This window comes from Aspergillus aculeatinus (assembly GCF_003184765.1).
Source record: "Aspergillus aculeatinus CBS 121060 unplaced genomic scaffold BO66scaffold_39, whole genome shotgun sequence".
Taxonomy (NCBI): Eukaryota; Fungi; Ascomycota; class Eurotiomycetes; order Eurotiales; family Aspergillaceae; genus Aspergillus; species Aspergillus aculeatinus.
The window spans coordinates 83,203-108,977 of record NW_020291508.1 but is presented as its reverse complement, the minus strand read 5'-3'; the positions used below and the strand labels follow the sequence as shown (position 1 = coordinate 108,977).

At 54.0% G+C, this 25,775-nt stretch overlaps 9 protein-coding genes across 9 annotated transcripts; 3 read left to right on the top strand and 6 right to left on the bottom strand.

The window, feature by feature from the left end:
* Window positions 1–56: 56 nt before the first annotated feature.
* On the bottom strand, window positions 57–1,499 carry BO66DRAFT_139596 (alpha/beta hydrolase). Its single transcript, XM_025642048.1, has 2 exons — window positions 1,217–1,499; window positions 57–1,161 (listed from the first exon to the last, which is right to left on the bottom strand). The coding sequence occupies exons 1-2, from the start codon at window positions 1,220–1,222 to the stop codon at window positions 256–258; spliced, it is 912 nt and encodes a 303-aa protein (XP_025501610.1). The 5' UTR covers window positions 1,223–1,499; the 3' UTR covers window positions 57–255.
* A 345-nt stretch (window positions 1,500–1,844) lies between these two features.
* Window positions 1,845–4,015, top strand: BO66DRAFT_473135 (uncharacterized protein). The gene is made up of 3 exons (XM_025653019.1): window positions 1,845–2,010; window positions 2,862–3,193; window positions 3,267–4,015. Exons 1-3 carry the CDS (start codon window positions 1,919–1,921, stop codon window positions 3,683–3,685), a joined length of 843 nt encoding a protein of 280 aa, XP_025501609.1. The 5' UTR covers window positions 1,845–1,918; the 3' UTR covers window positions 3,686–4,015.
* Window positions 4,016–4,924: 909 nt separating this feature from the next.
* BO66DRAFT_139289 (uncharacterized protein) lies at window positions 4,925–6,210 on the top strand. The gene has a single exon (XM_025642047.1). It carries the CDS (start codon window positions 5,102–5,104, stop codon window positions 6,014–6,016), a length of 915 nt encoding a protein of 304 aa, XP_025501608.1. The 5' UTR covers window positions 4,925–5,101; the 3' UTR covers window positions 6,017–6,210.
* On the bottom strand, window positions 6,211–8,092 carry egl2 (putative endoglucanase). Its single transcript, XM_025642046.1, has 5 exons — window positions 7,786–8,092; window positions 7,512–7,723; window positions 7,392–7,456; window positions 7,240–7,337; window positions 6,211–7,186 (listed from the first exon to the last, which is right to left on the bottom strand). The coding sequence occupies exons 1-5, from the start codon at window positions 7,862–7,864 to the stop codon at window positions 6,405–6,407; spliced, it is 1,236 nt and encodes a 411-aa protein (XP_025501607.1). The 5' UTR covers window positions 7,865–8,092; the 3' UTR covers window positions 6,211–6,404.
* A 1,117-nt stretch (window positions 8,093–9,209) lies between these two features.
* On the bottom strand, window positions 9,210–11,419 carry cbhB (putative 1,4-beta-D-glucan-cellobiohydrolyase). The gene has a single exon (XM_025647777.1). The coding sequence runs from the start codon at window positions 10,951–10,953 to the stop codon at window positions 9,289–9,291; it is 1,665 nt and encodes a 554-aa protein (XP_025501606.1). The 5' UTR covers window positions 10,954–11,419; the 3' UTR covers window positions 9,210–9,288.
* Window positions 11,420–11,885: 466 nt separating this feature from the next.
* BO66DRAFT_456511 (putative ABC multidrug transporter) lies at window positions 11,886–16,729 on the bottom strand (the record flags this gene model as incomplete). The annotated part of the gene is made up of 9 exons (XM_025652140.1): window positions 11,886–12,318; window positions 12,381–12,820; window positions 12,887–13,046; window positions 13,099–13,305; window positions 13,353–14,205; window positions 14,258–14,864; window positions 14,914–15,419; window positions 15,471–16,015; window positions 16,076–16,729. The coding sequence occupies 9 exons, from the start codon at window positions 16,727–16,729 to the stop codon at window positions 12,220–12,222; spliced, it is 4,071 nt and encodes a 1,356-aa protein (XP_025501605.1). The 3' UTR covers window positions 11,886–12,219.
* A 1,476-nt stretch (window positions 16,730–18,205) lies between these two features.
* BO66DRAFT_473130 (class I SAM-dependent methyltransferase) lies at window positions 18,206–19,574 on the top strand. Its single transcript, XM_025653018.1, has 2 exons — window positions 18,206–18,430; window positions 18,501–19,574. Exons 1-2 carry the CDS (start codon window positions 18,291–18,293, stop codon window positions 19,462–19,464), a joined length of 1,104 nt encoding a protein of 367 aa, XP_025501604.1. The 5' UTR covers window positions 18,206–18,290; the 3' UTR covers window positions 19,465–19,574.
* Window positions 19,575–19,799: 225 nt separating this feature from the next.
* Window positions 19,800–22,775, bottom strand: BO66DRAFT_421924 (alpha-L-rhamnosidase; the record flags this gene model as incomplete). The annotated part of the gene is made up of 2 exons (XM_025650006.1): window positions 21,423–22,775; window positions 19,800–21,269 (listed from the first exon to the last, which is right to left on the bottom strand). The coding sequence occupies exons 1-2, from the start codon at window positions 22,563–22,565 to the stop codon at window positions 19,800–19,802; spliced, it is 2,613 nt and encodes an 870-aa protein (XP_025501603.1). The 5' UTR covers window positions 22,566–22,775.
* An 800-nt stretch (window positions 22,776–23,575) lies between these two features.
* Window positions 23,576–24,171, bottom strand: BO66DRAFT_393510 (TBP family protein). The gene is made up of 2 exons (XM_025647776.1): window positions 23,755–24,171; window positions 23,576–23,688 (listed from the first exon to the last, which is right to left on the bottom strand). Exons 1-2 carry the CDS (start codon window positions 24,149–24,151, stop codon window positions 23,672–23,674), a joined length of 414 nt encoding a protein of 137 aa, XP_025501602.1. The 5' UTR covers window positions 24,152–24,171; the 3' UTR covers window positions 23,576–23,671.
* Between the last annotated feature and the right edge of the window lie 1,604 nt (window positions 24,172–25,775).

Below are 25,775 nucleotides of genomic sequence, written 5' to 3'. Positions count from 1 at the left end.
TCCTTGTGGCGAGAGGGGAAGAAGCACTTAGGAAATGCGGAGCAGCATACATGACCACGAAGAGATCTTCTCCCGCTCCACCCCTACTTACTGTTTTGTGTCTGGGGGCTATCTTTAGTACCGCAGCTATATTTTAATGTAGGTTTAGCATAATCGTACAGTCTAACCCAAGCGTTGAATGAGTATACCCTCCAAGAATAGCTAAACTACATGAGCAGCTCATAACAAGTATCACAGCACAACGCATGGGGCCTTTCAAGACATGTACTTGTTGAACCATTGCAGCATTCTCTCCGGGTGTTCACCAAAATAATTGTAGCCATCAAAACGCCTGGTAGTCCCTTCAATCCAGAACAGCTCCTTCTCACGCGCCCCAATGCCGTCATAGATCGCTTGAACGTCATCAGGGACCACACTCACATCCCTGTGGACTTGAGCCACCAAGGTCGGAACTGTGACAGCCTTCGTGTACGGAATCGGGGTCAGCTCGTCGATGTGAAGCCCAGTCAGATGGAAGATCTTGGTATCGAAGGCCTCGGCGGCTGCCTTGGGATCCAGGCCCGCGTTCTTGGCGCCAACCTCCACAAAGACCCGGCTGGAAACCGGCTGCAGAGCAATGAGCGCCTTGACATCCTTGAGGTACCCGGGGAATTTGTCGTACGCAACGATCGTGGAGTTGGCGCCCAGGCACCGACTCAGGAGACCGATCTCCATGTGGGCGGTATCCGGACGCGAGCGGGCGTACTGGATCGAGCCCACCACATCCCGGGCCTCGAACAGTCCAATGCCAACGATCCCGCCGGAGCCGGCGCCGCTCCGCCCATGGTTGCGCAGGTCGTAGCAGAGGACGTTGTAGCCCGCATCGTGCAGGGCCTTGTAGTCCTTGATAAAGTTGACCTCAAAGCCGCCGAACATCTCGAACCCGGGGAGGTGGCCCGGGTAGCCGGACCGGTTGCAGGGCATGGGGTGGTTGGCGATGATCAACTTGTTGGAGCCCTTGGCAGGAATGAACCAGCCCTCGAGAACCACGCCATCCAGAGATGGGAACCAGACCTCCTCATACTGGAGACCTTCCTCATCCGGCCGACGGAGGATGGGAGAGCGCAAACCGTGGGCGAAAAATTCGGCGAGCGGGCCCGCAAAAGCGTCAATTTCGGCGGCCTTCAAGAACATTAGAACACTGCAGCTTTGGTGGCCGGAGTTGGGTTTGACTTACGGCCATGATGGTTGATGATGAATTGGTATATGATATGGAGATGAAGAGATAGGATGAGAATCAGAAGCCAAGTTATCAAGTGACTGTGTGCTGCAGACGGATCATAATCAAGTTGGTTTGAGGGTTCTATAGTTGCCAGTGGTTAGTCTTATATCCTTCGCATGTAGATTACTAGATAGTCATTTGCGTCATCCACCCGGGAGCCGGAGATAAGTGGAAATCACCGAGATGGAAGAAAGGGAGGTCTGAGCTGCCAATTAGGGTCCAGCTTGCAAGCTGATCATGTTTGAACTTGTGGATATGAGCTTTGACAAGTGGGTACTCGAGTAAGCCGACTCCGAAAAATATCGGGGTGGAGAAAGTGTGAGTGCCAAGAATTGAGCTCCGGCATACCAACAGAGACAATGTGGGCCAGGGGCAAAATATGGCATCCATTTTTTGTTCCTTGACAGTCGACTCATAAAGATCAAATATGACTGATATGCAAGGGCTGATGGTGAACACCTTCAATACACCTTCAATACACCCCTGTTGGAACTGGCCGTGCGGCGAGCTGCCACGTGACTTTCAAGCGCTGGTCATCAGGTGCAATTCTTCGTCCACCACTTCATAGTCCTGTACGGCCTTACTTTTCACCAATCAACCGAGTCAAGGGTTCTTGATCAGGTGGTCTTGACGGCTCACCGCTTCGGGCACCCAGGGATGCCTGGCAGTCGATTGCTTCAGCCTCACTCGGATAGCCTGGAATCCACCATCTTCAACGCCATCATCAAATATCATCTACTGGACCCTAGGTAAGTCACTTGGGCTCCAAGCAGGCAAACATACTCACGTACACAGATGCATTTAAAGACCTGAAGATCCATCTCAATAGGCGGACAGCTCCACATCAAGCCAACCACCAACACCAACACCACAACAATGCCCTCCCTTCCCGAATGGAAGTTCGGGTGTTGAGAGGGGGTTAGATGCTTGGTTGTTTGAAGAGGTGGATGGTAAGTCATGATAATGCAGGCAGCAAGGCCTACCCGCCCCAAGCGCGGTCAGCGAAACCGGCCGCAGCACGGAGCAGTCCACCCTCGAGAAACTTTGTACAAGATTATAACAATAAAAATCGTTAGTTAAAATGGCGAACAGCATCCTAGTGAAGAAAGCATGGTCACGATAGATGAATATCTACCAAGTAAAATCATCAATCTAGGACGATTCACTGGCGCAGAGCCAGCTTCATTCACACCACCTCCTTCTTCAGCTTACATCATCCAGGAGAACGTCATCTACGATTTTCATGTCTTCTTCCTACCCGTCATTCCCACCCTCGCCCTCATCGAGATCGTGTACAAACAAGACCTCTATCTTGCTTAAAAGTATTATATCAACACTAACGTACTGAATCCGGCCGATGGTGGCAGGGAGGCTTAGCCTTGCATTAGTCACGCGTTGATTAATTCTTTTTTCCCCTCGCTCGAAAGCATGCGTTCATCCTACTTTAGCTACGTAACATCAATCCACGCAGCTGCTTCAACTTACGAACCGTTTCTCCTTCCGTCTTTCGAGAGTTTCAGTGGTGCTCACACTCGGACGAGAATCTTGTCGGGCTACCACAACCGAGTCCACAAGCTGAGACCATCCGTTCCGCCATCAGCTTTGCTGGCAATGACCGGCCAGGATCGCAAGACGTGAATCGAGCTATCGCCACACTCCAAAAACGCTTGCAGCAGCGTGGTAATGTGAGTCAATATGTCTCCTTCAAGCACGTGTCGGCCGAGGATTTCAGTTTCTTGGAGGAAAGTCGTGATCAGCTGCGGGGGGCGCGGTCAGTTTTCACCTCCTTCCGGGACTTCGAAACTCTCATCATCGAAGTCCCGACAATTAAAACTGAAATCGGGAACCGGGGGTTTGATCAGATAATCTCAATCCAGCTTGCCACGAGCACGGGCATCAGATTTAGCGAATTCATGCCCTGGGGGCGACGAAGTACGTGGGCCCAACAGCTTCACAGAAAGAAGGGGATGGTGGGTTCAAGAATCGACTGCTACGACCACGCCAGGCGGCTTGGCCACACCTTGTCATAGAAAGCGGAGTCTCGGATTCGTTTGCCCGGCTGCGTCAAGACACATCATGGTTGGATCAGCAATTCAGGGGGTGCAGGTGCTTCTTATTCTGCCCTTGGAAGTCTCGCGAGTAGAACGGACAATCACAATCGAGAAATACTTCCCGCAGCGGCGTGACATTCCGGATGCGAGGGCAGCCAGCCCTAACTTCATCCCGGAGCTTATCTCCACCACGGCTGTGAAATCGGGGTCCTCACCTCCATCTGTTCAAGGGGCCATTGTTGTTCTTGAATTTAGCAGGGTAATAGGTAGACAGCCTGTCCCCTCGGAGCAAGATGTCATTCTACCTCCTGCTGTGTTGATCGAGATCGGCATTGGAATTTTTCTTGATCGACATTGGTCATTTCTGGTGTGACGTTCAGCCGGTCTTCCTGGACTTGCGAGATGTCAGTTGCTGCTTACTGCCGAGAAAACGAGGCTCATCGAGATGCGCATTAGATTGGAATTGGAAGCTGGATGGCCGCAAGACCCGAGGTAGAATGGCAGGCAGTCTACATTGCCCGCAGCCGCTACGATAAGCTTACCTGGCCGAAGGGAACAACTGCAGAGATGATCTTGCACGCACGGAGGAGCGACGTTATTGGTGATATGCTGGTTGACGGAGACAAGGGCACTCCAGCCCTGCAGCTTCTCGGCCCCTGAATCCATCCCCCTCATGTAATGGCCTAGTGATAGACGCTTGCGAGCTAGAAGAACCAAGCAGCTTGGATAACTACCAGAACGCCGTCGGAACCCGCTTTATCCAAACATTCAGAACGTCGATCCGAACGTCGATCCGAGATAGAACGATGAGAAGGACGACTACATTTCCCTCCCACCGTGCCACCAGGGCAACCAGATCGATGGTTCAAAAAAAAAAAAAAAAAAAACGATCAGGAGCACGAAAATTGGAACGATGGTCAAAACGTTCTTTGGAACTTCCGGGCACCCTTGGGTATCGGGCAACAGCAGCAGTGGCTAACTTGCAGGATGGCGGCTACCCACTATTCCCGGTACACATTCTCAAGAACATCAGAGTTCCGAAAGCTTATGGTAAATTTACGTCAGACATGGTCTGTCGCCACAAGACAAATGGCCAACAGCCATGCACCCACCACACAAAAACGCCAGGCACAAAGCTCAGTGATGCATGGGCCCTACTGGCTATTCAGGAATCATCACAGGTACAGTACACACCACGCCTACACGCCACACAAGCCACACACTCCTTTCCATTCTCAGTTGCTGACCTCTCAACCTTAAACCTTGAACTCAGCAAAATAGCTTCGAGCAGTTCAGAACGCAGCGCGTCCACCGCAGCGCGGGTTAGCGCCCGACTCAACCAATATCAGCCGAGAGGAGACGATGATGATACCGCTCATTTTCTGCAAGTTGTGTACAGTACACGTATCTTCCTGTGGACGGGAGAAACATATTAGCAAGCAATATTGTCAGCCTCAACGATACTGAGCTATTTCAGTTCCAAAAGTACATCGAAGCAGCTCTTCTCCGCCCAGCGAAAGATACCTATTTACAGTACCCCGCAGACTTTCGACCAGCCGGGAAAACCTTCGACAGACAAGAGCGCCGTCAGGAGACGTCTACCTTCATTTTCCACGCACACGGAAAACTACTTCTTTCCCGTCTACCGCAAAGCACACGTCCTCTGTGGTGAATCCAGTCATCACCACAAGACATAGTGACTCAAGTCCCGATGATCCATGACTGAGAAAGACAGTCACCCTCAATACCCCAGGAAGATAGAGCCCCGGCCCTTGCTACAACCACCAACATGCAACCCCCCTACACCCTCCCTCCATCAACGCAACTAGCCATGACAGACCAGTACCCACCCCGACCATTCCAGTCCCTCCAAGCCTGCAGCCAGACCTTCCACACCCTCCGCAACCATCTATATGCTGAAGGCAACGACGACCTCGTCAGCGAATACCTCGCCTTCCAACCCATCCCACCCGAAACCCTCCCCTGCCTCACCGACGAGGAGACCCGGCGCGCCCTCCTCGGCACCGTCCGAGTCACCTTCTTCCCCGACATCGCGACCCTGCTCCTCAAAATCCCCACGACCGCCTGCGAAAAGGCCCATCGCAGCCTCGCCGAGGAGACCGTGGCCGCGCTCGCAGGGATGGGGGTCCGCATCGCGGAGCGCGCACCCACGGGGGCCGGGACGTACACGGCGCCCTCGCCCTCGCCCTCGCCCGCGGGGTCCGGGTCCGGGTCCGTGAAGGAAGCGGACTCGTCCTACCGGAATGGGCTGCTGGACGCGGACTGGCCGCAGTTGGTGATGGAGGCGGCGGCCACCGACTCGGAGGAGTCGGCGCGGCGGCTGGACCAGGCGGCGGCGTGGTGGGTGGGTTGGTCGGGTGGGCAGGTGCGCGTGGTCGTGCTGCTGCGGGTGGCGCGGGCGAGGAAGGCGCTCACCGTCGAGAAGTATTTCCCGCGGCGGCAGTGGCAGTGGCAGCAGGGCAAACATGAGCTAGAAACTGAAAAGACGCCACCACCGAGGTTTGTCCCGGAGTTGATCGCGAAGACGGAGGTCGACGTCGGGGTTGCGCCTCCCGCGGTGCGCGGGCCGCCGCTTGTTCTGGAGTTCGACCGGGTGATCGGTAGGCGGCCAGTCGCCCCGGAGCAGGATGTGGTCTTGGGGCATGCGAAGTTGGTCGAACTCGCTCTCATGGTCTTTAAATGACCTGCTGTTTTGTACAAGAATGAATTTGCGATATGTCCGGAGATCTCCTTTGGCGGTTTGTCAAGTCACCTACTTAATTCTTGGAGCCCTGTTGCTCTACACTTTTTCTCACTCAATCATCATTCGTCTATGTATCAAAGGAACGAACTTCTCATCAAGCTCTCTCACTTCATTCGATCTAGTACCAGACTTGAATGACTCTGTACTCCAAGATATGTCTCCTGGAATACATAATACCTCATGTCAGACAAGCCACCTTTACGGCTCCGGACGAGAGTGTCGAAAGAGGTCAAATCTTCCCATTCCTCTGAAATTGTTAGAACGCTACCAGTGTACTAGACGGCGTATCACATATTCTGAGCTAAAGAGCCAATACACATATCCCCGCCTACAAGCACTGCGAGTAATAGTCATTCTGCTTAGTGCAGGTCGACCCACTAGCGCAGGTCGTCGCCCCAGTCCATCCAATGCCACCGCACTGGCCGTAAAGAGGCGCCACGGCAGTGGAGGTAGAAGTAGCGGCGGTAGTCGTCTTGGTGCTAGTGGTGGTCTTGGTGGTAGTGGCAGTGCTCGTCGTGGACGCCTTGGTGGTCGTGGTGGTGGCAACAGCGGTCGTCGTCGTCGTGGTTCCCGATGAACCACCGGGCACATAGCTCTGCAGCAGGGACAGATAGTAGGTGTAGGCGGTGCCCGTTGTCGGCTCCATGTTGAAGATATAGGTGCCCCACCAGGGTCCGGCGGACCACCACAGCGCGCCCAGCCACACGTCACTGGCGGCGCTGAGCGCGTCCAGCATCCCTTTGACGGCTGTCAGACACTGGCTGTTGGCGCCGCCAGCGAACTCGCCCAGGACCGCGCGCTTGCCGTTCTGGCGCAGCCAGGTGGTGGCGGCGGCGACGCGCTCGGCGCCGATCGTGGTGCTCACGCAGTCCGCGCTCGTGCCGGACCCATCGCTGTCGAGGTACTGGTGCATCTCGTAGATGATCTTGTCCGAGGGGTCGGTCAGGTTGACGAGGTTGGTGTTGTAGGTCGTCCAGGTCCAGGCCCCGCTGTAGGAGTTGCCCTCCACGAAGATGTACTGGCTGGTCGCACCAGCAGCACGGATGGCATTGATCGCTGCCTGGTTGAGGTTGAAGACAAGGGTCTGGTCTTCGTCATGATACTCGTTATCTGCGCGATACTTGTTAGTCCGTAAACGTGCAGAGAGACCGAAGGAGACGTACTGGTATCGAAGATGACATGGTCGTTTGACGCAAATACCTTGGCAACAGTGGTCCAGAATGCGGCAAAGTCGGAAGTAGACGTAATGATGTTTCCATAGCTAACAAGCATGTCTTAGTTAGAACCCTAGGAGAATCAGGAAAGGCTCGCTTACTATCGTCCAAAGTTATGGGGGTCAACGACCGCATAGGCTCCGAGGCTGGTGATTGACTCGATAGTCTGATCACGGAAGTCAGTATGATGTAGAGAATTCGGCCAGAATGCTAGAACATACGGCCTTGAGATCCGCCAGGTAGGTGGCATCGGCCGTCCCGGTCAATGAAGTCGGAATCAGGCGCTCCATCATGAACGGAACGCGGAAGATATTCATGCCCGCATTCACCAAGACCTGGATCTTACTCGCGTCAGGCCAGATGTAATCCGTCCCCAGAACACCGGGGATGTTGGCCTGGCCAAACTCTGCGCCAGACTCATTACTACCAAGCCCTATCTGCAGTCAGTACAGGTCTCTCAGACGTAGGAGCTGAAGGATGGACGGTGGCCCATACAGAGAAAATTGGAGGAGCGTTTGGCCTGAGGGGCCGCCCACACCTGGGAGAGAAGCAGTGCCAATACGGTAAACTTCATGGTGTCCAAAGCGGCGATGCTGATGCTGGATTGCTACTGTCCTTTCTTCTATCCCATCGAGCTTCACCACCTCAACTTATACCCCGAAGACGGAAGCCATATTACCCAAACCGACCCCTGAAGCACAACAACAACAACGAGCGACATCGACTCCGTTGCTCACGAAGACGGCCTCTCGGGCCGTCAGCCGCTGTCGATGACACACACACACACACGCACAGTGTGGAGCAGCAGTGACAGCGACCCCAGACCCCAGACCCCAAGCTCCGAAGAAAACGCGGAGACAAATCCGTCACGGCAATTTCTTGTCCCGCACAGACCATCATTTCCCAGTGGTGTGGTGCCTGAGCCCCACTGCAGAACAGTGACGGATTAGGCATGCCTTTGCCGATCCGGAATGGTGCGAGGGGGGGGGTAGACCAGGACTAAGGACTGGCAGTTCGTCTGACCTCGCTTAATGCCGAGTGATATAGGGCGTGAGAGGCAGGCCACCGCGTCCGTGCCAACCCCGGGATTGCACGAGGAAGGCCCAAGAAACAGAGTTCGTGATGCGGAGAATATCCCGTCCACCCACGTTGCTTGGCGCTGCAGGCTCCGGGGGTCATTGTTCCTTTTCCCGGCAGGAAGCCCACCGGCGCTAATGCACGCGCTTGGCGTTGGGTAGCATGGGGGAATTCACTGCCGAAACGTCGGTGGCGTGGTTTGTGGTTGTGGTCAGGTGCCCCTGAGGAATCGTCGGCACTATTCCATTGTTTGAGGGGGATCGTGGCGCTTGCGTAACATCCTGGCGGAAATTGGGTGGCCAGGACTTTGTGACTGGTCTAGTTCACCAGATGTATGAGACCCTCAAGCACCCTTTGGGATTATTCGAGAATAGGAAGGACATGGACACACAGTCTTGAGGATTTCAGATCATTTCACAATGGTGATTGGGCCAGCCAAAATATTATCTGGGACAGGTGAAATAGAGAAGGAAGACATAGATTCGTATTATCAAGCCGTCTAAATGACTATACCAGATAACTTGAAGTCGTAGCGACGATTAAAAAGACTTGGTTGGATAGGGATAGCAGGAGAAGAGAGAGGGGAGAGATCGATCGATCAGCGCAATTAGTGGGGGGGATCAGGCGAGGAGCACATGACCGTGCGGGGTTGAGTTTCTTCGGCGGCTCTTCTGCACCTCTGCAATCTTGCAATCCTGCATACCTTTGTTCCTGACAATCCCAGCTACAGGCTCACTACCTTACTGGTTACTGCTACTGTTCATCTCATGCATCAAAAAAACAGCCTTTCATTTGCTAGACTAGTGCTAAGCTTGGAGATCCTGCCGGAAGTAACAAATTGCCATCATACTTTCTCCCTTCTCGTCATTCCTTGTCATTCTCCCTCTCTCGTCGAGAACATCTCAATGGCTATCTTCCCCCCTACAGGCACTGCGAGTAGAAGTCATTCTGCTTGGTGCAAGTGCCGCTGGCGCAGGTGGTGGGGCCAGTCCATCCCTGTCCACCGCACTGTCCGTACAGCTGGGCAACATTCGTGGACGAGCTTGAGGTGGTGGACGTCTTGGAAGTGGTGGTGGTGGTCTTGGAGCTGGTGGTGGTGGTCTTGGAGCTGGTGGTGGTGGTCTTGGAGCTAGTGGTGGTGGTCGAGGCCTTGGTAGTCAAGGTGGTGCTGCTGGAGCTGGAGCCGCCCGAGGTCGAACCGGAGTAGGTCGAGTTGAGGGTACCGAACTTGATGTTGGAGTAGGTGACATACGAGTTCGGGTAGTTGGCCTCAACGTAGGTGGCATTTCCGGTGGTGGTGGGGCAGGTACCGCGGGCGACACCAGGGCTGGTAGCCGAGCTGGTGGTGGGGTAGTCGCTGTCGAGCCAGAGCATGTCAGCGGCGTGGTCATCCCACAGACTGAGCACCAGGACCATGCCATCGCCGAGGGCGTCACCCATGGCAGACAGTCCACCGTGAGTGTCGAAGACGTTGGTGTCGCCGAACAAGGTCTTCTCGGCCTTGCAGAAGCTCTCGGTGATCGAGTTGCCGCTCGCGGCAGTGTAGGTGGAGGGGCCGTTGCCAATCACGACACCGTTCTGCACGTAGAGACGACGGATCTCAGTCAGGGTACCAGTGTCAGTACCATCGTTGGTGATGAACTGCGTCACGACGGTGAAGGGCTTGCTGGTGTCGACGGTCTTTCCGGGACCATAGAAGTTGGTGTTGCCCAGGCGGTAAGGGTTGAAATCACATCCATCAGGATCGCAAGTACCGGAGTAACGGTCGGCAGTGTCACTGTAAGTGCCACCGCAAGAATCGCCCGTACACATGGTCTGCTGGACGGAGTCGCAAGGGTGGGCGGTGAAGGCACTGGAGACGCTGTTCGCCTCCCAGATATCCATCTCAGGGCAGCAGGAGCCGTGGTTACCGGAACCCGCATTGACATCGGTCGAAGATGGCTCCCAGCCCTCAATGTTGGCTTGACCATCGATGAACTTGAGATCCCGAGGACATTGGGAGTCGCAATATCCGGTTCCATACTTGGCGCCAGCCTTGTTCGTCGGGAAGCGGGAAACGCCGCCGTCAGCGTCCATAGAGACGAAGTAGAGGGCGCCGTTCAGTCCGCAGGGGAGGTTGGAGACGTCGACATCGAAAGTGAATTCCCGATTGAGAAGCTTGAAAGTCTCGTAGGTGCTGTCGTCAGCCAGAAGGTACAGACGCGAGCCAATGTTCTTCTGCGACGACGTCGTAACGAAGTTGAGACGGAGCGATGAGCCGCTGGTGGTCACACCATAGGTGCTCGCGTAAGTGGCACCCTCGAGGGCACATTCGGACGCGCAGGTGGTATCGGTGGAGCAGATCGAACTGTCCCAAGTGTTGCCGCTGTAGCAGTTGGTGTAGCCACCAACCTCGTGCACCCAACGCCAATTGGCGTCAATGACCACGCTGCCGCTGGTGGTAGTGCAGCTACCACTGCCGCTGCAGGTTTGCCAGGTCAAGCTGGGGTGCGTTTCAGTGGTGTAAGTGCCGACCTGCTGCGCATTGCTGGTGGCCAGCATGGACAGCAGGAGAGCTGTTTTGTAGATGGAGAAAGAGTCAACCATGGTTGCCAACGGATTGAGGGACGATTGGAGCTTGAAGCTGAAGGAAGATGATGATCGAAGCTGATGATGGCGACACAAACCGTGGGAATGGCATGGCCTTTTATATCTTCTTCATCGCTCATGTCGCTCTGCTGTCTATACAATTCTATAGACAAGATAGATCGTGAAGCTGTTTTCCTCGAGCTCAGTAGAGCACGACGGCTTTCCGGACCGCATCCCGACCGCAATTTCGTAGGCGCTCTGCACAATTAGCCACCTCTGCGTGGTATACCAAGAGCAGAGGCGAAGTGAGTCCGAAATGAAGGGATTAGTTCCTTGACAGGAACGGCAGTCCGCCGCCGGCTAATTGCACTCACGTGGGCGTCAGCTTGGCCGTACGGGGAAGAATCGTCCCCAGATTGGTAACGTATGGGGCGAGAATAGCCGAGGCATGGGCTGATTTTCCCCAGTTTCTGCAGTGTCTGCAGTTTGCTCGCTCCTTGTTCAGGATGAAGTACCGGCCTGAAGAGGCTTGCATGGGCTGTGACATCCCCAGGTGCTGCAGTGTAATTGCCGTATGCAACCCCGTTTAGCCAGGCCAACCACGTGGTCCCCGCCATGGTATGTACGCGAGTGATTCCATATAGTGTATTTGGTCCATTGTGTGCTATGTGGCGCTCGGAGTTGTGTTTCCTAGATGCCGAATGTGAAGAAATCGCGCATACATTGACGAAAGAAAGAGGTTGAGAAAGATCTTGAGATGAAAGATGGAAGATGGAAGATGGAAGAGCTGAGGAAGGTTGTTGTTCATTCATTCATTCATTCTTCTTCCGCCCGGTAGGGAGCCTGAAATGTCGGGCATCAACCCCGGCTGCCTAGCGCAATCTAACCTGTCGCCCCAATTCGTCTATCACAAATGATAGGAAATTCCCTCGGAATCATAACTCTTGACATTGAAATGGCCACATTTTCTTCCGACTGACAGATAGAGCTCAAACAAATCCAACGAGCTTTGTTGAGCTTCTCAAAAAATAAATCTATATCTAGTCTATCTATAAATGGTCTTCACCTCAAGCACCCACAACTAACTTATGTCCAATGAAACATGTCAAATGCAGAACCAGATTCATCACATGCTTGAATGTCTTACTCCGACCTGGCACTTTGCACCTCCTCACTCCACCACCCGCCATTAGTATATTCAACGAAACATTCAAAATCCCAAGAGCAGTGCCGCAACAACCCCTGCAGTCTCTCTCCTCCATATCGTCACAATGTCAAGAAAAATCACTCCGACCGCGCACTCTTCGTCTTCTTACTCCTCAACTTCATCATCAGAAACACCAATCCGTACGATGTGATGCAGAACAGCGCCGTAATCCCAGTCTACAAGCAACCAGGTCAGTCAATCATTCATCTTCGAGCCAGGGACAGAGACAGAAACTCACATCTCTCCAGGAATAGTACTTCTCCTTCAAGTTGAACGATTTGGCGTAGTCCGCTCCGGTCGAATACTGGCAGAAGGAGCACGAGTCCGTCGCGCTCGCGTCCAGCAGGTAGCCCGTGTTGTTCGCGATGAAGTCTGCCATGTACTGACCGCAGGTCTGGCCAGACGGGGCGCTGAACTGAACGAACTCGGACGCCTTGCATTGGACTTTCACGTCCCAGAGCACTTCGCCCAGGAGACCACCGACGAGGTAGGTGAAGGGGTCCAGGTAATAGATCCAGTAGCGCCAGAAGGGCGTGATCTGGTCGTAGGGCACGACGACACCACAGAAACTGATCATGCCGGCGCCGATGAGAATGGGGTTCATGATGGCGGCGAAGTACTCGTTGGGCGCGTAAGCGGCGATGGCCTGGCCAATCGATGTGTAGAGGAACTCATAGACTGGGTTTGTTTGTTAGCTTAAGCTTGAGGATGACCCGAAAAGGAACTGCGAGAGGTGAAGCATACAGATCATCTGAAGGTAGACATGGCCCGAGATGTAAGCCGAGACGGGGAATCCAGCAGTGAAGTACCAGCATGCGAAGTAAAGTGTGGCGCAGATGATCAAGTACGGGATCTCGGAGACCGTTTGAGCTCCAATGAAGGCCATCCAATGGTAGGTTTTGGACTATTCACTAAAATTAGCGGAGTCAGCTGCAAGAGACGCTCTTGTTACGTACCTTCTTCTCTCGAGTCTCAAAGATATCGCGGTTGTGCAGGAAGAACGGCTGCATCTGATTGATACAGCCCGGGGCAACGAAGATGAAGTTGAAGATCGCAAACAGGCGCAGTTGAAGTGCGAAAGTGCCGTCGCCCATCTTCCAGAAAGTGAAACCACTGAACAAGGCAGCGAACACGTGAAGAATGATCTTGTTCCACATGTAATCCTGCGATCGTTAGCACCGAGCTATCGGACTTTACATCTGAAACATACCGGTGAGCGCCACAACTGAGTCATCAAGCGTTCGAGAACCATCTTGAACTGAAACCAGATGGGGGTGGCGAAGTCATGGTGGTCCTCCTCTCCGGTTGAGATCGCTTCGGCTTCCTTGTTGAGTGCTTCAAGATCCCGGAGTACGACCTCACGTTCTTCGGACTGGCTCCAGACATCAACCCAATCAATCGGCTTCTCAGTGTTGCCTTGAATCACTTCCACGATGTGCTCAGCAGGGTTCACGTCAGGTGGACAAGGGGCACCGTTCTTCGCAAAGTAATCAAGAACCTTCTGTGAGTCTTCGCCAGTCTCTCCGAAATAGGTCATCTTGCCTCCCTTCGCCAGCAGGACGAGCGAGTCGAAAGCGTCAAACAGAACAGCGGACGGCTGATGAATCGTACACAACACAGCTTGGCCACCATCAACGAGCTTCCTCAAGAATCGGATAATGTTGTAGGCCGATTGCCCGTCCAAGCCCGAGGTTGGCTCATCCAGAAATAACAAGGTCGGTTTGGCCACAAGCTCAACGCCTAGGGTCACTCTCTTGCGCTGCTCAATGCTGAGGCCCGCGCCCGGGACACCGATCAAAGCATCCTTAATATCACTGAGCTCAAGCAAGTCAATGATGTGGTCAACATAGGCAATTTTCTCTTCCCGTGGCACGCTGGCAGGTTGACGCAACAGAGCCGAGAAAACTAAAGCCTCCCTCACAGTAGCCGTGCCCTCGTGGACGTCCATCTGTTCACAGTATCCGGTAGTCCGCTGAAAGCTGATACCTTGAGGTCGTCCGTCAATGAGAATAGATCCGACGATCTCACCGCTGTCCTTCCGCTGAGCAAGCACATCAAGCAATCTGAGATCATATTAGCCAGGTAGATGTAAAAATGGGTAATCATCAAGCTTACGTGGTTTTACCAGCACCCGAACTTCCCATTAGCGCAACCAAGTTACCAGGCTTGACATACCCGAACACCTGGTGCAAGAGCTGCTTCTTCTCTCCGTGAAAGGGAACATAGTAGTCGAGATGATTCCACGTGAAAGTGGACTGCTTACCCGTTTGCGCAAGAGCATTTCCCTCTGACTTGGAAGCACTGGATCCTTCTTCATCGGTTACCTTGGACTTCGCACCTCGTTTGTAAAGGAGCACAGAGGAACCAGATTGGTTGTTGTTCATTTCGAGGCCCAGCGCAGTGAGAAAGATGAAGAATGCCCAGAAACCAACAATGATACCGAAGCTGCGCCAAATGTGGTGGAAGGAATAGCTGTATTGCTCACGAATGTAAGCAGCCCCATTAATCACACCGTCTGTGCTTCCTTTGACCGTGCAACCACGATTAGACGAGGCACCGGCCGGGTAACCAGATCCGTAAGGGATATAGTCAGGCGCTACACAGTCCAACTCGAGTCCGACAAACTCGTTGGCCATCAGGGCTTCGAACGCATAGGCACCTGGATTGAGGTAGAAGATCCAGCGGAACCAGACGTGCATCTGCTTGAAGGGAATGAGATAGCCTGCGTCTTAGTTAGCTTGGTTCATCGAACGCGAGCTTCCACTGCGTACCTCCGTAGACGAAAAATACTGTCGAAACAAACCCAGTCATCTTCGACGCGTTACCGAACTTCTTACAGAGAGCACCAATTGCTCGGAACATCTGCAGGAAGCACAGCGTTTGAATAACGACGATGATCCAGTAAGTAAAGAAGCGGCCAGCATCCATCCGCAATGCAGCCATGAAGTACAGAATCAACGAGAAGCACGAGACCTGCACCAAGACAATAGGAACATCGGTGATGGCGTTGGCGATCGCGAAGGCTGTTGGCCTGTAAAAACCAAATCTCTTTTGGCGCGAGAGAATCGGCCGACCCGTGAAAGACGCGGTTGTTTCCGACATGGCATCTAGAAGGAAATAGAGAACTGCGAAGAAGAGAGCACCTGGTCGCAAAAATATGGAAGAGCTGTCAAGCTTGAGGTTGTAAAACAGACTACCACAGACAAGAGCTTGAAGAATAGCAGATACCACCTTGATAATAACAGATAGCTTATCACCGGCCAAAATTTGGAACTGACTGAACTAATGTCAGTAGCTAATCAAGGTTCAATCGTTCGACTTCACTCACCGAACTGTGCAGCTGGCGACTTGGTGCCAGAGACCCGCCGTGTAGACGCTCTGCGGCCGAGGGAGATGCTGCTTTCTCTTCTCCATCAGCACTGCATTGGCCAAGTTGATCTCTTCGTCAACCAGCTTCTCTGGTGGCTCGATGTCCTCGAGCATCTGAGAGCAAATTGAACTCCGGCGGTAGTAGGCCTCGAATTCAGCTGCAGTATTGGGCACCTTCTCTTCCATTCCCGGGGCCACGATACGCTCCGTGGTCACGGTGACGGAGGTAAGAAAATCGGCGATATTGGCACCCCGGGGACAGACGAAGCCCATGTCCTCAAAATAAGCTCTGGCCATCGCCCGCGGACCGTAGTAGGTCACCATACCATCTGCCAACACCAATACCTTATCAAACTGGTCGTAGATGCCGTTGCCCGCCTGGTACATGGTAGCCACGATCGTCTTCTCGTTCTGGTCTGCCTCGCGTCGGAGCATGCGAGCAAATTCCACTGCCGTCTTTGAATCCAAGCCGCGAGTTGGATTATCCCAGAACTGAACAGGGCTCTGCAGATGAGTAATACTTAGCAATAGATCCACGAAGTTGCGATACATTCATGACCATACCTGACCAGCCATCATCTCCGCCAATGACACCCGTTTCCGTTCGCCACCGGAGACACCTCGAATGAACTCGTTGCCGACCAGGGTCTTCTTCGTGTGCGGAATGCCCAAGGAGCCCAGGATGTCATCTCGCTTCTCTTGCACGTACGCATTCCTGTCCTGCAGATGTTCAGGTCGTTCCCGAGGTACCTTATTCCGCAGAGCAAATTTCATCGTTCGATTGACCGTTAGCGTGGGGAAGTGCACATCGTCCTCGTTGTTGAACATGATCTGTTGGCGATACTTCTTTGCCTGCTTGTGGTCCATACTTCCGTAACGGGTCTCGCCCACGACCTCGTCGAAGGCACCGCGATCGTTCGACAACACTCGAAGAAAAGAAGTACAGCCGGAACCGGGACGGCCGAGAACGAAGAGCATCTCCCCTGGTCGAACTTGGCCAGTGATCTCCTTCAAGATCGTCCGCTTGGGCCGCCGGCTCTTCTGGAACCAGCTGGTGATTTGTCGCGGGTCGGCCACCGACAGTAGTGTTTCTCCCAGGGCCGCATCAGGCGCGGTAACGTTCACGCTGACATTGCGGAATGTGAGCGTCAGGCGCTTCCGAATATCGGAGGCCCCGGACTCCATGTCGACCGTTGCTGAGGATGAAGATGTGTCCATGTTTGCTGATAGGTCCGATCAGATCGTAGCTATGCGTGCTTGAGTGTCCCGGTCAGTATATCCGCCATAGTTCTGACTGGAAAGTCCATACCTAAGAATCACAGTCCATGAAGCTTCAGCCTAAAGAAACACTCATTCAGATCCAGAGATGCATCTGAAGCTACCTTCGGACAGCTCGAGGAAGCTCAGACTCTTTTATTATGATTTGGATTCCTGCGTGGCATATACGATACGCAATTACTGCCAGTGCACATATCCGCAGATCCGTAAAGCCGATATCCGTAAAGCCGCCCAGTTCCACCGACGAGCTTTCTGATTAGCTCATTGGCCAATCTGGAGGATTGGTCCACAGAAGGCGTTGCTTATCATGGTTCCGATGGTCCACGGATATGAAAATGCAGTGTTTTTGATCTATAGCCGGCCGCGCTAGAATTTGCGTTGTCCACCGTGCCTGGACATCTTACCCATAATGACCTAATTCGAACCTCGATTCAGAATGGCGAGCTTTCTCGCTCAGGGGCTTGATCCAGCCTTATCCCGAACTCTGTTTCGGCGCGAATCAGATGCATTTCTGCTGGCGTCAGGGCCAGACCACTCGGATGAGGGACCTGGACCCGCGAACCGCGGAGTCATCCTGGCCGCTGATAAATCAAGACTGTAGGGGACGGCTTTCTGGCTATCTCAACTAACGGGAGGCCAAGGGTCAGAAACAGGGACATCAGCTGTCTTCAGCCCGTTCACCGGAACTCCGTCACTGAGGTATAACAGCGATGGAGCCGTGATAAGGCGAAGTATCGAACGATCGACCACGTGGCGATAGCAAGCGCTTCATATCTTGTCTGTCAGATAGCGCACTGAATGCATGTGCTTCAGGGAAGATCCGACGGGTCAATATGCACTTTGGCATGCTGTTACGTATCCCCTTTCGCACGGGTAGAGAGCCGGTGTGTCTGTGATTTCTTAGCCACGTGTATCCGTATTTCCATAGTCTCTTTCCTGAGGAATCGAAAGTTGGCTCTTCAAAGAGATTCGCTGCCATGCTCTAGCCAGAACTGAAATTAGCCTCATCCCATCAGCGGAGACAGCTTGAAAGAGACAGCCATCGGAGACAAAGCACAAGAACTTGTCTTTGATGCGAATATGCCAAGCAAGGGCCACAAGGTTCGAGCGGTTTCAGCATTTCAGCAAAGAGGACAAAAAACAAGAAAGAAACGATCTAAAGCAAGAAGACCGAATGTTATCAGGTCTCTTCCGTAATCGTGATATTGTTCGTGTAAACTTGAAGTTGAGCGATGGTGGCAGTTGAGCCGCCACACTAGACGGGTTGACATTCGGCGAAGACCAACTTACCAACAACTGGCGGGCGGTCGGTCTCTTGGCTCCGGCCCGCGTATCTCTCAATTTCTCCCCGAACACCAACCACCACCACGACGCAACTTCTCCGGACCTGACCTTCCACCCGGTCGGCGACCCCCCCCCCCCTAATGGCGTGAACCACGACACCATTCCCCCTTTCCTTGGGCCCTACATTCTCATCACATAACAAGATACCCTCACAACCATGAGCGCCTCACGGATAGGCCGAGCGACGCTCAAATCCGCTAAGGGAGCAGCAGCAGCAGCAGCAGCAGCAGCAAAGCCCGCCAACGCTGCACCCCGTACCGGCGCGAAGAAGAACAAGCTGAAAGCTGCAGCCCCAGTGTAAACAATCCCAGTACCCCATTCTCCACTCCCAAAAGGGACCCCCAAACTAACCCACCATCCCCAAAAGTCACCCAGAATACACCCCGGCACTCTCCAAACGCGCGCACCCCACGCTAACCGACTTCCACCACCACCCGCCGTCCACAACGACACGCATGAGCCCGCGCGTGATGACCGTGCTCGGCGTCAGCGCGCTCGGCCTGAGCGCCTACATCGGGTACCTGTACGCCTCGTACCGCCGCGAAGTGACGTACTCGCAGAACCTGTCCGCCACGGTGCCCGCCACCGCCAACGTCACGGACCGCTACAACACGACGGCGCGCACCTTCGACGCCGACGTCGAGATGTCCGAGAAGCTGATGCGGCTGGGCGCCAAGCGCCGCGACCTGTGCCGCCGCGCGCGCGGCGACGTCCTCGAGGTCAGCTGCGGCACGGGGCGGAACATCGAGTACTACGACTTCGGGCCGGTGCGGCGCGGGCTCGTCGACGAGCGGACGGGCACGGTGGGCGTGCGCGGCTGCCGCTCCGTCACGTTTGTGGATCTCAGCCCGCAGATGGTGGAGATGGCGCGGCGCAAGTTCGAGGAAATCTACCCTGGGGATGAGGCCCTCCGCAAAAGGGTGGAGTTTCGGGTGGAGGATGCCGCGGCCGTCGCGGGCGGCCCCGGTCGGGAGATTACCGGGGCGGCCGTCGCGGGCCAACCCAAACCATACTTCGATACGGTGGTGCAGACGATGGGGTTGTGCTCGTTGCCGGACCCCGTGGGCACGCTGAAGCATCTGGGGACGCTGGTGGATCCGCAGAGGGGCGAGATTCTGTTGTTGGAGCACGGTCGCTCGCATTATGCGTGGTTGAATCGCGTGCTCGATAATCTGGCCCCCGCCCATGCGGATCGGCATGGGTGTTGGTGGAATCGCGATATCGGCCAGATCGTGAGGGAGAGTGGCTTGGAGGTCGTCGAGGAGAAACGCTGGCATTTTGGCACGACGTGGAAATATGTTCTGAGGCCGGCAAGAAAAGCAGCCGAGTAAAAGTGTGGCTCGATGATCTTGTGCTGCTGTTTTGGGAGTGGCACGCCTACGGTGCAGATGGTTATGGTTGTAGATTTGCATGTACTATATGTATCTATAGTGGTTCTTCTGAGCGGAGTTGTGTTGTTTCAATACATAGATTTAGAGATCCTGTGTTAGAGTAGATTCTCTTTAGCGATGTAGACGCCGAGGACGGATCCAGCATGCGACAAGTAGGCAGACCTTAACATATTGCTGGGAATCAGTGCATAGGATTCGCTGGGAGTGTTTGCTTTGAACATTCTGCTAGTCTCGTTCCAGATCACTAGTCACGACAGACAATGGGCCGATGGAGGTCAGAGACCCTGACCAGGGTTAGTGATAAATGGAGCAATAGCCTCAGGCGGATAGGGCTGAGGGACGAAAGGGACCTGGAACCGATAATGCCCGGACCCGACCTTTTGTTCCCCCGTCTCAGAGCCCAGTCGAACGATGGCCGTTGCATTCAGGGGCACGTCGAGCTCGACCGCGAGCACCTTCACGCGATCCTCATCCTGCGAAGGGCTCAACTCCCATCGACAGAACCAGCGCCCATACGGGCAGTCATGCGAAACCGCCGCGTGGGTTAAAGGCCCCCCCGGTTGAGGAGACACAAGGACAGCCTTCCACCCGGGCTCGCGCGGGACCAAGCCCCCGACGGTCTCATGCAGCCACTGAACAACAGACCCCAAAGCATAGTGATTAAAGCTGGTCATCTCGCCGGGGTTGATCGACCCATCCGGCAACAGGCTATCCCATCGTTCCCAGATGGTTGTGGCCCCCTGCATGATAGGATAAAGCCACGATGGACACTTATCCTCGAGTAGCATCCGGTAAGCTAGGCTCAGATTGTTGCTGTCACTGAGGGCCTGGAGGATGATGGGGGTGCCGGCAAACCCCGTGGCCACGCGGAATTTGGCCATACGCACCAGGCGCGACAGCTGGCGGCTGATGGTTGTGCGTTGGGTTTCGGAATCTACCAAGCCAAAGACGATGACCAAAGCATATGCTGTTTGGGAGTCGCCGGCGACTAACCCGCTCGGAGTCACATACTTGGCATGGAAGGCTTGGAGGTGTCGGTCGGATGCTTGCTGGTAGTGGATAAAGTCGGCTTCATGCCCGAGAAGCCGACTGATCTGTGCCAGGGTTCTGGTGACGCGCACCAAGTAGGCATCTGCCACGAGCACGCCGCTAGTCCGCCCATCTCCTGGCTCGTCTGAAGGAGCCTGAGGATCCAGCCAGTCTCCGAGCTGCCAGTGGTCCGGATCCCACAGCCCATCGTCGCCCCGACGAACCCCCTGGTCCAGCCATGCCTTCATACTGGGATACTGTCGCCGGAGGATTTCCACATCACCCGAGGCCTGGTACAGATTCCACGGCAGAATGATCACCACATCGTCCCAGACAGCCTGCGGCATCGGGGGCCAGACGTGCTGAAGCACATTCGGCACGACTAGTGGAGGCACTCCTCCATCGTCATGCTGCTCTGCAGCTACGTCCTCCATCCAGTCGGCCAGCATCCCTTCGCAGTTATACAAGAAGGTTGCCGACGGGCTGAAGACCTGGATATCACCAGTCCAGCCCAGCCGCTCGTCCCGTTGGGGGCAATCAGTTGGGATGGACACAAAGTTGCCTCGCATGCTCCACCGAGCGTTGCGATGCAGCTGGTTGATCGTATCATTCGAGCACTCAAAATCCCCCGTCGGAGCAAAGTCTGTGTGCAAGACTAATGCGGTGATATTCTCCTGCCAAGAGAGCGATGAGAACCGGGGGTCCCATCCATCTACCTGCACGAAGCGGAATCCATGAAAGGTAAAGTTCGGGGACCAATCCCTGAGGATCGCTCCGGAGGATATGATCATGTCGGTGCATTTGGCTTGACGCAGCGGTCGTATGCCCAACTCTCCATTCTCCAACACCTCTGCGTGCGTGAACCTCACCTCAGCATTGGCGGACAGTCCCAATTCCCGCACATGAAGTTTACCCACCAGATTCTGACCGAAATCGAGAATCAAACGCCCGGAAGGGGTGGTAAACAAGCGCTGCGCTGTAACCTGCTGTGTAACCCGGACAGCGGGCGCTCGAGGGACAACCAAGGATGCCTCTGGCAAAGCCAGCGTCACGACCGGCTTCCAAGCCGCCGCCGCCGTCGTCGTCGTCATCTCCTGGTAGTCGGGGTCGCCGTGCCAGTCCCCCAGCTCCTCGCGCATGTCGTACAGCTCGCCATCATAGATCTCACTGCGCACGAGGGGGCTGAAGTTGCATTTCCAACTGCTGTCCGACACGACCTGCAACAAGTGATCCTTCCGGGCGCCAACGATCTCCAATTGAACGAGCGCACCGATCTGGTCGCCGTAGAGGCACCGCCTGCCACCGTTGAACCCCAGGCGGCCTGCATACCACCCCTCGGCCACCTCCACTCCCAGCACATTGCGAGCCGCGATCCCGGCAGAGACATCATGAGTCCGGTACGCCATACGATGGGGGTAGCTCGTCCAGCCCGGGGCCAACTCGTCGTCCCCCACCCGCTTCCCATTCAGATAGACCCGATACATCCCCAGCGCTGTCACGTAGAGTCTCGCTTGCTCCACGGCCCCAAAATCGGCAGGGAGCTCGAAGGTCTTCCGGAACACGACCGGTCTGAGAGTCTGCTCGCCTCCGATCGCCGGGTGAACCATCGGGACGGCGGCCCAGTCCTGCTGGCTGAGCAAAGCACACTCCACCCGGCTCCATGCCGACCACGCAGTGCAGCCAGCATGCTCTTTGGCTTCTAGACCATGATCTCCTGTCGTTTCCGTCCAGGTGCCGTGAGCGCGCACGCGAATCAGCTTACGTTCGCGTGAGCGCAGCGGAGGGCCCGGCCATGGCACCCACGTCGACTGGGGGCTGTCCACTCGATAGATCTGTCCTTCGTCCTCCGGATGGCATTCCGGTGCTTTCAAGGCAATCTCGTATGCGGTTTGGACCCAATTGCGAATGCTCTTGTTCGAACAAGTAGGCTTCCACGAGAGACGGGGCGCGTCATGCTGGATCCCGAGGCCGGACGGGGAGTGCTCGAATGCGAGAGCGACGATTTCGGCCATCTCGAATTTGCTCGTGAAGGAAGGAAGCGATTAATACTGGCCTGTAAATTGTTGATCATGAGTCCAAACAGGGAGAGAATTCTCCTTTCATATGATGACTCGCATCATTTTTGCCCCGAGATGACCGACAGGAACAAGCCTTCGGCATTGCGAGGGATAACTTGGGAGATTGAATAACAACATACTTCGAATTCCGGATGGCTAGCTCGCTATGCACACCATTTGTTGTAACATATATCCAACGTGGAAAGACAGAGCCGGTATACTGATTGATACTATGCCATAGATAACGGCGAGGCTGGATTGTGGAAATGACGCTCGGGTTGGACCATGCCGAACGAGGCGGCCAACGGCTTCCCCGCAAAGCCGGCAACTGCTGCACTCAACATGTGATTACGCCGAGACCTTTCACAAATCATGCATACAAAACTACGAAATGCGCATTACTTTGGACAAAAGAAGTACATTTGTTGGAAGTTTTTTTTAGTCCTTTTATTTTGTATAGCAACCAGGAGTCCGTAATTATGCCAGCCATAAACCTAGGCATAGCCCCGAAGTTCTCAATCTCCCGGTACAATCATCCGCTTTCATAACATTCCGTAAGATCTAAAACAATAAAGAATTTTTTTCCGTCTTTTTGGTGCTGCGGTGTTGGTGAAGAACCATCCGATTGAGCAAAAGGCAATCAGAGGTTGGAAGCATCACGTCACTGGAAAGGACCAATGAATGAGACACTGCCCGGAGGCGAAGAACAGAAAAACCAGTAATTAGAAGGAGGCAACCATTCGACCAGCGCACAGTACCGCCCCCTTGATCTGCGGTGTGCGACTATCTAAGATGGTAAGACGATTTGTGTTTGATAAAAGAGACAACCAGGTAGCAAGAAACGAGTCGCTAGAACGCCGTACAAATGCTAGCATGAGGAATCGTGACGTGCGCAAAGAAACAAGAGAAACCACGTCTGATCGATCGACGGGCGATGTGTCGGAAGCGACCACAGCGAGTCGACGAAAAAAAAAAAAAAAAAGGTTTTGTTAATACAGATCGATGAAAGGTGGAAGAATGGCGACGGCGTGATCTTCCTGGTTCGAGCCGAAAGGCCGTTTTTAAACTTTACGGAAATCTTTTTACGCATGTTAGTGAATGTGTCACCTCGTCATCAGAGACGAAAGAATGTAGTAGTGCATACCCGAAAGCACAGGATAGATCAGCTCGAAAGCCTGATAGATCTCCTCACGGACTTTAGCACCGGTGAGGACAATCTTGCCACTGACGAAAATCAGGAGCACGATCTTGGGCTTCATCATGCGATAGATGAGACCAGGGAACAGTTCGGGTTCGTAAGAACTGAAGTTGTGGTGGCGACTAGCCAAGCCCTCCAGGCGGATCGGGAACTTGATGTCGCAGGAACCGACGATGTTCTGGATTTTGAAATCCGTAAACTTGGCGTTGAAGCCGAGCTTCTGAATGATACGGGCGTATTTTCTGGACGCCAGCTTAGAATCATCTTCCGACTTGGCACCAGTTACCACCATCTTGCCGGAGGCGAAGATCAAAGCAGTCGTCTTCGGCTCTCGGATACGCATGATCACGGCCGCGAAACGCTATGGGAAGAGAAAAAAAGACCAGTTCAGCCACAATGTCCCCTGACGTGCCAAGCTCAGGAGGATGTGGAAAGTAATACCTTTGGGTTGTACTCCGCATTTCTTGCGTGGAGCGCGATCGTCTTCAGGTCCAGGCGACAGTCAAGGTTGACCGTGGCGACAATGTTTCTTTGAAGATAGAAAAAAGTCTTGTTCAGCAACCTGGTAAACCAGAAGAACGAGAACAGTAAGAGTATACTCACTGCAACGTAGGCACAATGCCGCTTCCTGGCGCGTTGGCACCAGGAGTAGCAGCGGGAGTTGCGGGCGCCACCCCATTGCCATTCGAGGCATTTGCTCCCTGCTGCTGACCGTTCAAAACTCCGTTGGCACCTTGAGCCATTGCCATGTGTGCGTCTTTTTCGGAAGGTGGCGTGAGATCACCAGCACCACCGGGAAAGGACAGAGAGGCAGGAGAAGTGAAGGCCCGGGCCTGCTGCGCAGTGGCCGGATGAGTTGTGAGAGAATCCATCGCGGACGAGAGTCAAGATACTCGAGCCGTAGACCAGCCGACGCTGAAGAAGTGATGAGAGCTTTCGGATGACAGTCTGCACCAAATATTCTCAGTCAGTCCAGGGAGACAGACAAGGCCAGGGAAGTGGTAAGGTGGTGGTGGTGGTGGTTGGATAGTGAGATGGTTGCGAAGGTGACAGGAAAAAGGCGGTCGGGTGGCGAAAAAAAAAAACACCCAACGGCGACGAAAGAGTCACGTACCCTTTTGTGGGAGATGAACAAATCAATGTCTCCCCTACAGCAACACTGCCCACAATCGACGAACCGTTTCAAGAGAATAAAACGGAATGAGGTCCGAGGTAGAGTGCCAGAGATAAAACCAACAAGAACCCACAAGTCAAATCAAGTCAAGTCAAGTCAAGATGACAAGAGCCTGACTGAGTGATGATCGAGTAGTACCACGAAGCCCAGATGGAGGATGGGAGAGAGGACGGTGAGGATGAGGACTAGAAAAGCACAACCAAGTGTTTTCTAGGGAGCAGGGAACAACTCGACGCAGCCTCTGCAGTTATTGCAGAAGTGAAGTAACAAGCACAGAGTGAATAGGGAGTGTCAAGACAGTGCGATGCACGTGATATGATCAAAACTTTTTTTTTCCTCTTTTGGAATTGGTGATGTCTATCTGCGTTTGGAGAGAAGGTGCGCGTGGATGTGAAGAAAGAGAGAGAGAGAGCGACGAAGATGCGAACCTGAGGTTGCAACCTTCCTGTTTCAGTAACTGAATCTGAAACAGTGTAGTAGTAAGATAAGAAAAAGGAAAGAGGGAGAGGTATAAAAAAATATACCTTCTTCAACCTTTTTCCAATTCTTGGCTTCCTAAGAACTTCTTCCCGGGGAATCTTAGACCAGCGCGAAAAGCAGTAGAGACAGCTAAAAATTTAGCGGCTCTGTGAACTGTACGAGTGGAGAGGATAGGGGGTATAGGAAGGGGGGGGAGGATATCGGGCGGGAAGAGTGTGTATGGCTTTCCGGGCGGTGCCAAGACCAGAATCAAAAATTCCAACAGAGTCAGGAAAGTGGGAGGTTGGGCCTTTATATAGGCTGACTCACAGCC

What these genes read in the sequence shown, in the direction of transcription:
- BO66DRAFT_473135 (XM_025653019.1), top strand. Translation starts at nt 1,919, where the DNA reads ATGCCTGGCAGTCGATTGCTTCAGCCTCACTCGGATAGCCTGGAATCC. An exon ending in TATCATCTACTGGACCCTAG is followed by an intron (nt 2,011 to 2,861) that starts GTAAGTCACTTG and finishes TTCCGCCATCAG; the next exon opens with CTTTGCTGGCAATGACCGGC. An exon ending in CATGCCCTGGGGGCGACGAA is followed by an intron (nt 3,194 to 3,266) that starts GTACGTGGGCCC and finishes CGACCACGCCAG; the next exon opens with GCGGCTTGGCCACACCTTGT.
- BO66DRAFT_393510 (XM_025647776.1), bottom strand. Translation starts at nt 24,151, where the DNA reads ATGCGTATCCGAGAGCCGAAGACGACTGCTTTGATCTTCGCCTCCGGC.
- BO66DRAFT_473130 (XM_025653018.1), top strand. Translation starts at nt 18,291, where the DNA reads ATGAGCGCCTCACGGATAGGCCGAGCGACGCTCAAATCCGCTAAGGGA. An exon ending in CTGAAAGCTGCAGCCCCAGT is followed by an intron (nt 18,431 to 18,500) that starts GTAAACAATCCC and finishes CATCCCCAAAAG; the next exon opens with TCACCCAGAATACACCCCGG.
- cbhB (XM_025647777.1), bottom strand. Translation starts at nt 10,953, where the DNA reads ATGGTTGACTCTTTCTCCATCTACAAAACAGCTCTCCTGCTGTCCATG.
- egl2 (XM_025642046.1), bottom strand. Translation starts at nt 7,864, where the DNA reads ATGAAGTTTACCGTATTGGCACTGCTTCTCTCCCAGGTGTGGGCGGCC. An exon ending in ACCTGGCGGATCTCAAGGCC is followed by an intron (nt 7,457 to 7,511) that starts GTATGTTCTAGC and finishes TTCCGTGATCAG; the next exon opens with ACTATCGAGTCAATCACCAG. An exon ending in CCCCATAACTTTGGACGATA is followed by an intron (nt 7,338 to 7,391) that starts GTAAGCGAGCCT and finishes CATGCTTGTTAG; the next exon opens with CTATGGAAACATCATTACGT.
- BO66DRAFT_139289 (XM_025642047.1), top strand. Translation starts at nt 5,102, where the DNA reads ATGCAACCCCCCTACACCCTCCCTCCATCAACGCAACTAGCCATGACA.